Here is a 10,008-nt window from a genome sequence, read left to right as displayed (position 1 = left end):
TGGTATTTTAAATCTGGGTGATAAACTATTTTTCGCTGACGACCTTAAACTATCTTAGGTAATTCGTAATCAGCCCGACTACCTGGTACTGCAAGCCATTCTGGATACTCTCAACGACTCGTGTGTGCGGAATATGATGGCTTTGTGTATTCCCAAATGCAGTGTCTCGGAGTAATACTGGATTACAAGCTAGCTGACCATCGTCACTTTTCTGCTACAATCGACAACTATGATTTATGTTAAAGATATCCAGCGAAATACAAAATCCTTTGTGTTTTAAAGCTCTTTACTGTTCATTAGTGCGTTCGATGCTAGAATTTTGCAATGTCGTTTGGAATCCTTACCATTCCGTTAGGGTTAATAGGATCGAAGGCGTTCAGACACGGTTTGTCAGGTACGTATTGCGTTTCTTGCAAAAGGAATGGTTCGTAAAACCTGCCGCCGTATGGAGACCGCTGTCATTTGTTAGTCCTGCACACCCTTGCTGAAAGGAGAATTATATCGCATGCTGTCTTTTTGGCTAGAATACTGCTGGGTGAATACGATGTTTCTGAGCTAGTAGCACAAATGCACCTCTATGCGCAATCTCGTACTCTTCGCCTTTCCCGAAATGAGACGAACTGGCTATGCTGCCAACAGTCCTGTCATCGCAATGGTTCGAAGGTTCAACGAGTTCTCCGAACTATGTTTCGAAAATGCCACTGTCACGTCGTTTAGTTGGTGATGTAAGGCCCGTATTGAGCTAGTGAATAAGTGGTGTCTTTGCTTGTGGCGACGACTATCGCGATATCGAACATATTATTTGGGCGTGCGCCGAGTATCGTTACGCTAGGTCTCGGATAATAAACTCCCATCGAATACCCAACGTTCCGGTTCCAAATGCAATGGCAAGCTGCGTTCTCCCTTATGTGTCGTTCACCCACCTCTTGCTAGAACAATCAATTCCCAAGCGGGCAAGTAAGTCAGCCTTATTCTGCATTACGACGGATCACATTTTCGAACGAATGTGGTTCGATCGAAGCAGGCTCCCGTTTGGTTTTGCTGTCGTTATTGGGAATGCAAATCACATTCGATCGAAAAAGCGATCCGACGTAATGTAGAATACGGCTGAGTACCTTAAAAAATACAAATATTACTCCAGGACTTCTACTGCGGATATATGCAAACGAATTCTACAACTCGCTCAGATATGATTCGAGTAAATAAGCATTTGAATTGTTATGATGCGATTTTTGGGTGTTATCCGTGCTTTTCCAAAGAAGACGCGACTATTATTTTTCGTCGCAGCTAAATTCGGAGCACTATTCGACGGGCTATTCTTCGCCCACCTAATTTTTCTGCCGAAACCGTGCATTTTTTTGCTTCTTTTAACCCTTTCATGCCCAACTTTTTCCTAGTGCATGTGGAGTTTCAAAGCTATTTTTCCTTGAAAACGGTGAGATCAAGAAACACGAAAAGTCTTTTTCAATAAAAATAGGTGCTTCCCGTGCAGTGCTAGAAGATGCTCAATTTTTACCTTCCAATGCTCAATACAATTGTCCTAGAATATTTACAATAGTTCAATTGCATGGAAAACGTAGCCAAAGACAGACTAAATTGATAAGTTTTACCAGTTTTCAAAAATATTGCACCATTACAAAGATATATGAAAAATTAATTTTCTGTCGTCAACGTAAACTGTCCCTGGCAGCACTGCTACAGCCGAATCCAATCAGACTAATTGCAATAACTTCAGTTCTAGAGCTGATCCTTGTAACTGTTAATGCTCAAATGAAAAGCAATAGTCACATTTATTAGCCTTACATGTTTTTGCGAGCAAATCTTGCCTCAACCAAAAGTTATAGCTGTTTACAAACGTTGTTGTCCACAAACAACATGGGCATGAATGGGTTAAAGATTTAAACAACCGAGTACTAAGTAAATTCATTTTTCGCTTAAACATATGACACTTCCGTGATATCAGCATAAACATTTACTGATTACTCGCCTGTGCGGGAATTTCCCGAGCTCACAAAATGTGGATGCTTTTCTTGTGGGATGAATGACATGTTCAAAAATGTAGTGCCATTTTGTGTAAAAAATTGGCTGTAAACAAAACATGAAATATGTTATTATATTTTAATTGCCGCAAAGTTCTACTGTATCGATTTTGTTGGCTATTTTCGGCAAATTGAAGACTAAGAGAAACGAAAGCAATGAAATTGAAAGACAGATAGGTATTCTAGGATTAGATAAGGGATTCTTCACTTTTCCTTTGGTTCATGTTCATATGAGCCTGCCTAGTCCTAGTTTTCCGTTCTAAGTTTATAATTGATTCGCTCTAGCATACCTATCCGTCTTTCAATTTCATTGTTTTCGTTTCTCTTAGATTTAAATTTGCCGAAAATGGCCAACAAAATCGATAAAGTAAAACATATGAAAACCTGAAATTTTTAGTCAGTTGAAAAATACAGTTAACGTAACCATTTAGCACTTGGATGATACACTTTTTGACGTTTCTCTAGGATTTACTACCGAACGCGCTAGCTTAATTCATCCCAGTTAAACTCATTCCGGAACCGGTTCGGATTTCTGAATGGAGTCATTATGGATTTCAAATCAAATGCAACAACCGATTCCGACTCAGAATCGGTTGTTGCATTTGATTTGGAATCCATAATGACTCCATTCAGGATTCCGAATCAAATTCCGAATGGTTTGACCGGTATGGCGTCCCACTGAGACGTCCAAAAAATTGTTGCAAAATCGTTCAACACGGGTCCAACAATGGCCTTTCGTTGAACGGTTATTTGGACGTTGTCCAAATTGGTCCAACGAACGTCCTTCATTGGACGATTTTGAAACCAACCGTTCTTACCCTCTAAGAACGGTTGGTTTCAAAATCGTCCAATGAAGGACGTTCGTTGGACCAATTTGGACAACGTCCAAATAACCGTTCAACGAACGTCCATCGTTGGACCCGTGTTGAACGATTTTGAAACAATTTTTTGGGCGTCTCAGTGGGTAGAGGGGTCAAAATGATTGAAAGGCGCGTTTCCAATTAAACTACAATTTAATATTTGATACCTGTATTTAATCTTTTTCATATTAGCGTACATTACTGACAATTCCATTCATATAAACAAACTGACATCAGTCAAAAACAACTCGCCGGTGTCGCTTGCCGCTTCACAGTTCTGATGGCAGTGGAGCTCGTTGCACAAAAAGTCATCACTTTGAGAAGTAAAAGCTCTTGCATTACATTATCGGCGATTGCTACCTTCGTTATCAGTTGCGCCTACCTCGCGGCCATTAAATCACGGTAAGCTAAGGTCAACTGGGATCAAACATTCCTTGATTTCACAAACATCAGACACCGGCTTAGTTCTATTCTGATTGGTTGTATCTTTTCATTCTAACATATTCAGCGATCTGGAGTATGTTTTGCTTGCGAACCGGAAGTATATCAAGAGCGCTAACCTGTAGTTTTCTTCTGTTACCACCCAGAACCGTTGCCGGCAGCAGCAGCAGCATGTCTTCTGAAGCACCACCCCCACCACAGAACTACGAGCCCGGTTTACACTCGATCGCCTATGTGACTACCCCGAACGAAAACTCTGCGAAAACATTGGCCCGGCTGTTGGTCGAACGCAAGCTGGCCGCTTGCGTGAACATCATACCTGGCATTATGTCGATTTACGAGTGGGAAGGTAAAATCAACGAAGACCAAGAACAATTGCTGATGATTAAAACTCGGACCAGCAGGGTGAACGAGCTAAGCAAGTTCGTCCGGGATAATCATCCGTACAGTGTGGCGGAGGTGATTTCCGTTCCGATCGAAAACGGTAACCCGCCATATCTGGAGTGGTTGAGCAAGACCATTCCGGAGGGAAAGAATTAAGGCAAAAACTCAATTATGGATACAAGGTAACACGATTTTTGATTATATTAATATAGCTTTATGTTGAGGGATTTTTAACCGAAGCTTAATATTTCTTCGAAACCCCTGTCGCATCTTCGTAAACGATCAATTTTGTTGAGATGCTATAAATCGCATCTGTGAACACGAATTAAACTATCCGATACCAGAAAGCAGATGACATAGAATTAATAAAATCTTTTATTTTTCATATTTATTGTAGTTAGCTGAAAAACATAGCAACATTCATAAATTTTCGTCGTTTGCAAAAATACTAGTTGATCGTTTGGTAGCAGCAAAAAGAAAGCTGTTTTGTAAAAATGCCAATAAGAGCCGGTAAAAATAAGCACTGTAGAAAAATACTTTCGCATCGCGATCTATTGAATTTTCTTCTTCTCTTTGAAGTGCTGCCGTTGTTCGGTGCCGTCTTCGTCCTCCAGCAGTTCAACAGCGCACTGTCTTGGGAACCAGCCTCGTATTCGACGTGGTCTTTGAGTTCCTTCCGGCAGTTGTTTCTGTCTCTTTTGTTGCTGTTTTCTCTCCTTTCTGCTGCCATTTCTACACTCTGGCTCAGTCTCTTCGATTACTTTTTCCCCGAAGAGCCAGTGTCTGTAAACAGATACCATCATCAATAGGATTTCTACCTTATGTTACATGTTATACTCACTTGCGCCAACGTGTAACACGAATTACGTCGCCAACATCTAGCTTTATGCGTGGTTCATCTGTCAGTGGTGGACTGAGACAGACTCGACATCCCTGAGACCATAGAGGAACCCAACTGCCACTAACTGGTCGATTGATGGTGTAGGTTCTAGTCCTAGCGCGTTTTTCCGACTTTTGTTGCAACTGTTCTCTCTGTTAAGCAGGAAAAATATGTTTCAACTATTATAACTAATATAGTTTACTCACCGTCAACGTAAACTGATCGCAACCATCCGCAACCGCCCATTCAATTCCATTGCCAACGGGTGCACAGGTCCAACTGGCCACTTGCTGTATGTTACGCCACGTTCCCAAATCATATGGATAGGTAAAATGTTTACCATTGGCCTCACGGCGATGTTTTGCCTTCTCCAAAATCCAATCTTCTATGCCAGTTCGATTGTTCAGAATCGCTCTGACCTGGAAAAACAGTAGCATTCCCACCGCGATAATCACCCCAATGGCTAGTCCAATATTGAACACTCCTAGAATCAGACTCCACAAACCCAGCTGAACGGTGGCCTTCGAGTACTGTCCATAGTACACGTACCAATCCCGATGTAGACCCGTATACAACGATCCGCAAAGAATGAACGTGGCTTGGAAACAACCAACAACGGCGAACGCGAGAAAACTCGTAAAGTATGCGTGATTACCCCAGCCTACACAGTGATTGATCCACGGACAGTGATGGTCCATTTTTATCACGCATCGATCACACTTCCGACAGTGATGAGAACGTGGTGCCTTATAGCCCTCGCAGCTGCTGCAGTATTGGAGGAACTGTTCGTGCTTGGGATTCTCCGGACGCCACCGCAGCGGCAGGAACTTTGGACCGGTAAGCGAAGCCATCACAAAATTAAATCCGGTGCTTGCGGACAGCATCAGGAAGATGGTTTGATTCAGGAAGCCTCCGATGGACCGATTCGGGGGCCACCACATGGCGTTCATGTAGAGGGTCATGAAGGTAATCGATTTGATGATGCCTGAAATGGGCGAACGGATAATCAGAGTTGTTTGTAATAAATGCGGAAAGTGTTTTAATAGCTAAGTGACCGGCATTAATTATAAAGGACATCGTAGAATGGAAGCGCCTAATGTATTCCAATATATAGGACTTTTCACCGAATCGCGTGTAGTTCTAAACAGAGTCATCGTAGAATGATTGATGGCACAGAGGTGATTATCATTAATCATGTGGACTGCCACTAAGCTCAGCACGAAACACCTGCTAATGGAATTCCTCTGCCTGTTTCAATGTTTGCATGTTGCTGCTCGTTTCAAAGAATACTAAATTAGAATAACAATCACTTTCGTTTGGAGCAGGTAACATGAAACCCTCTACCCGAACATTTCTGAAAGGGTGAACGCAATGTAAATATTTACAACAAAAAAAACCCAAATTTCATAGTTCTATTGAATAATTCGAGGAACTATGATTTATCATAATCCCACATGTCACAAAATATAATTTATTGTTGTACAATGCGATGGGATATTAAAAGCATGACATGTGTACCTCCCGGAAATAGGATCAAGGATACACACATACACAATTTAGTACGTATGCTATCTTGAGAACATAAAACGCACCTTGTATGATTATAATCAATTTATACTTACTTATCGCTATCAGCGGTCCCCAGTGGAAAAATCGCCAGAATACTTCCGAAAAACTGCCCATCGTTGTGCGTGTAGTAATATATTCTTTGATGGTGTTAGTGCTTCCAATGGCTGTATGACTCACGCAGCGGAATAAAATAAACAAAACAGAACTACGATAGAAATTAAACAGAATCAGATAATAATAAATCATTAAAATAATATGAGATTGAGAATCATGAAACATTACCGGAATCGCAGCAAACAATGCCTTTTTCTATGTGTCCGCACGAATGTGCGTTTCTATTGCTAAATAACTGCTCCGACGACGAAATGTTCTACAACGCCTACCCTAAATTCACTCCGGTACTCTCGTAATTATTCCGGTCAGGAAGTGTCAGCAAACCTGTGTGTAAATATTCTATATGAAGAATCACGCCATATCACTTCGGTCACTAGCACTACACGCGATTGAACCGAAATGCAACACGGCGTACGTTTGTACCCCTCAGGTTGACAGTTTTGTCTGAGTTGTATTCTTGATGAGATAACCACAAATGACGCTACATTCGATTTGAAGAAAAAAGGGTTTCGGCTTGTAAAGTTGCATACAGCGTTGGGCCGGCACAACAAACTATCGTAGCTTCTTTCAAGGATGACCTCATTTACTTCATTCATACGAATCCGTGTTGCTAGAGTTAAAGGTTTTCCGCTGTCTGAGACTCTGCTTTATCGACTATGCTGTCAATGGTCCCGAGTAGCAAAATTAATATATTTATCTCGGCCAAGTTTTCAGAAGGTCGTTAGCGACAACTAGCACGAACTTCAAATAATTTGCTTGCAAAAAAGCTTCTTGAGCCTCAGAAAGCAGATTCGAGCGTTCGAACTAAAATCTCTATTCATATACTGTCCTTCTGGGTTTGGTTGAATCGATCATATGAATTTAAAAGTGGTTGACATAGCGCGGGATATATTGGTTCGTATTCATTCAAATGCGTACACAAGTATTTTATACTTGTTTGTTAATGAACATTTGAGCATTTGCTGATGCGCTTTAGTGATGTAAAGTGATTGAAATAATGTAATATTCATTATTAATTTTCAAGTAAAACTGGTCGGTACGACCTTGTGTTATCAATACAATTCTATGCTATCTTATTATAAGTCCCTTCTATTGCAAACATTTTACATAATTCCAGTAAATCATATACGACTATTTTCTAAAATCACATACGACTATTTAAAAAAAAACATATAATTGTGAAACAACCCAAACTGTAATCAACATTAAAATTTACCATGGACCAACAGATATGGCTATTAGAGTGAGACACGGTCATAAGAAAAAAAAATAAAATTTTTGCTCTGAACAACTTTCTGAATTCCATTTGGGTCCTAGAACAATATTGTGCAAATTCTAAACTAGATCTAACTATATTTTTGCGCCCACGGTTTAAAGTTTACATGAGATTTCGCATGAGGAAATCGACTATAATAAAATAATTCTTCCAAGAGTCGCCCATTGTCTCCGATGTGTAATTTTTATAGGAAATTCAGCAGAATTCTAATTTTCGTCCCACCCTAATGACTATTACTGTTTCTACATTAATTGAGCCTGTTTTCACGTCTGTTTTATTTTCAACAACATTCTTTTCGGCTCCTACTGCCATAGATAATAATTCACTGCTCAGACGTTCCATTCAATTCAGGGAGGAATAAGATTTTCTCCTTTCATTTTTCCCATGGGTGCGATGTAAACAACAACGAAACAGTTTTTAGCCGGTACAAAGTAAAATGGCGTGATTGTTGTTTTCAATTCGCGGATCAAAATGAGTACGTTGCTGCTCACTACTTAAAAAAGATATTTTACAATCGACTGCATTCAACGAACCATTCAGCAGGCGTCTAGTATAAGTCCCATATTGAATGATTTTTAGACATTTTTTGGGATTCTCAGTGGTAATTGTTTATATGGTATATTCAATGGGGACATTGTGGTGTCATTCCTCCATGCGAATTCTACTCTGGAATTCGACATGTTCTTGAATCACATAAGACAAGCAAGCTAGAAAAGGTTAAGACTTATCCAGCTGCGTTGGTATTGTATCATTTTGATGTTTGAAATGGGAGGCAAACAAATCGTCTACATGGCGAAATAGGAGACAAACAAAAGCTCATCTGGGCTTAAGGAAAGGGTGATGGTATAAAAATGGGAGGTCTCAGTGTGCGTATTTTAAACGTCAGATATCTCAATTGCACAACAAAAAATTCTTTTCGAGAAACATTACAAGAATTTTTTCCTTACTTACAACTTTAAAAAAATCTAACACAGGTTGTTTTGCCAACAACACGACCAGACACTCAATGCAATTCGTTGAAAAAATGTCCGAGGAATTGACTGTCAGTTAGCAGTAGATTGAATACCTGCGATAATGATGGAACATTAATTTTTCGCGTAACACGGCATTGATTTTTGCATTTTTGCCTCGCAGTGTATTTTAACCAAACCCGTCGAAAATTCAAAGTTCGCCTTCGAGAGCACAAACACTGTAGAAAACGAAAGAGCTTACGACTCCAGTGTGACAGCACACTAGAGTGATAAGAAAAATATAATTCCTATCGGCCCACCCCTGAGTAGATTCCTAGTCCGACCACGAGCTCTTGTACCAAATTTGAAGCAAATCGGACAAGTCTAGCTACCGGACCAACGTGCTTGAAGTTTGTATGGGATTTTTCGACAATTTACATATAGAAAACCCACTAGCCCGCATTTTCGTCGCTAGGTGGCACTGTATGCATCGTATTATCACAGTAAGTGAAAATAAGAAAGATAATTTAATTGTCCACAACTTTGTCGAAGACTGCTGGTCAATCCAGCTTTGTTAAAAGAAGTTATTGAACTTTTAGCGAAGTGATGTCTGAGTCAGTTTTGCATGGGGCCTAGCAGCACATGGTTGTGTATCAGTACTCGATTCGCATCAACTAAACGTTTTTGTGAAATAATGGTTGGATTTAGCTCAATAGTATGGTCAGAAAAAATTGTAGTACATAGTACGAGTTATGTTTTGGTTAGAAACGTTTAGTTCCACCTGTTGCCACATAGAGGGTACCAACACTAACTTTTCAACGGAGTACTTACTGTCAGTTGTAAAAGAGACCAGCTCTTGTTTATTCGATGCTATTTATGTTCGTACTGATCGACTTTTCAAGCAATGCACGTTAAACAATAATCTCCCATAATTGGGTTAATAATGCTCGATTCCGAACATAACACATTGAATTCTTTTAATCCCTAAGTGAGGTAAATAAATACAGATAGGTAAACACTACACGTACGATTTTGAAACCAACCGTTCTTAGGGGGCAAAATGAGATACATATACAATATTAGGAAGGCAAAAAAAATATAAAAATCGGTATCTTTACGGCAAATTTCTTCACTTGCATGAAAACCGGTTATCAGCTAATTACTCACCAGTTATCCAAAACTGGTTTTAAGCCGGTGAAGAAATTGGCCCTTAGAGTATCCGTACACTGAGAAACAAAAATATGCATAGTTAGCATACTTTCTATTCCCGTTCTGCTGCTGTGATTTTTATGCATTTTCATGTATATACTTCTAGTAAGCATTCAATGAATGGATAGACCGAATATGTCCAATGCATAAAATTTACAGCAGAAGAAATGAGAGGCGGATAGAAAAGTATGCTATTGATGTGTAAATAAATTTCTGCGTGTATAGATCGGTATATCTGGCATCGTTGCTGTCAATTTCCATATTAATGCTGTGTGTTTCTGTTACC

General features: G+C 39.8%; 2 protein-coding genes across 4 annotated transcripts; one reads left to right on the top strand and one right to left on the bottom strand.

Annotated features, from left to right (window-relative positions):
• Positions 1-3,152: 3,152 nt before the first annotated feature.
• On the top strand, positions 3,153-3,958 carry LOC131676495 (protein CutA homolog). Of its 3 annotated transcripts, none has more exons than XM_058955560.1 (2): positions 3,153-3,301; positions 3,487-3,958. In XM_058955560.1, the coding sequence occupies exons 1-2, from the start codon at positions 3,180-3,182 to the stop codon at positions 3,878-3,880; spliced, it is 516 nt and encodes a 171-aa protein (XP_058811543.1). In that variant the 5' UTR covers positions 3,153-3,179; the 3' UTR covers positions 3,881-3,958. The 3 variants fall into 3 exon arrangements, with proteins under 3 accessions (XP_058811543.1, XP_058811544.1, XP_058811545.1); XM_058955561.1 differs by having other exon boundaries at positions 3,181-3,301; positions 3,408-3,958; XM_058955562.1 differs by lacking the exon at positions 3,153-3,301 and adding an exon at positions 3,408-3,416.
• Positions 3,959-4,081: 123 nt separating this feature from the next.
• On the bottom strand, positions 4,082-6,743 carry LOC131690968 (palmitoyltransferase ZDHHC6-like). The gene is made up of 5 exons (XM_058977084.1): positions 6,456-6,743; positions 6,227-6,378; positions 4,811-5,589; positions 4,566-4,756; positions 4,082-4,507 (listed from the first exon to the last, which is right to left on the bottom strand). The coding sequence occupies exons 2-5, from the start codon at positions 6,285-6,287 to the stop codon at positions 4,276-4,278; spliced, it is 1,263 nt and encodes a 420-aa protein (XP_058833067.1). The 5' UTR covers positions 6,288-6,378; positions 6,456-6,743; the 3' UTR covers positions 4,082-4,275.
• Positions 6,744-10,008: the final 3,265 nt, after the last annotated feature.

The sequence above is a fragment of the Topomyia yanbarensis genome, chromosome 1 (genome assembly GCF_030247195.1).
Source record: "Topomyia yanbarensis strain Yona2022 chromosome 1, ASM3024719v1, whole genome shotgun sequence".
NCBI lineage: Eukaryota > Metazoa > Arthropoda > Insecta > Diptera > Culicidae > Topomyia > Topomyia yanbarensis.
The sequence above is the reverse complement of the archived record's forward strand: the minus strand, read 5'-3'. Positions and strand labels throughout refer to the sequence as shown.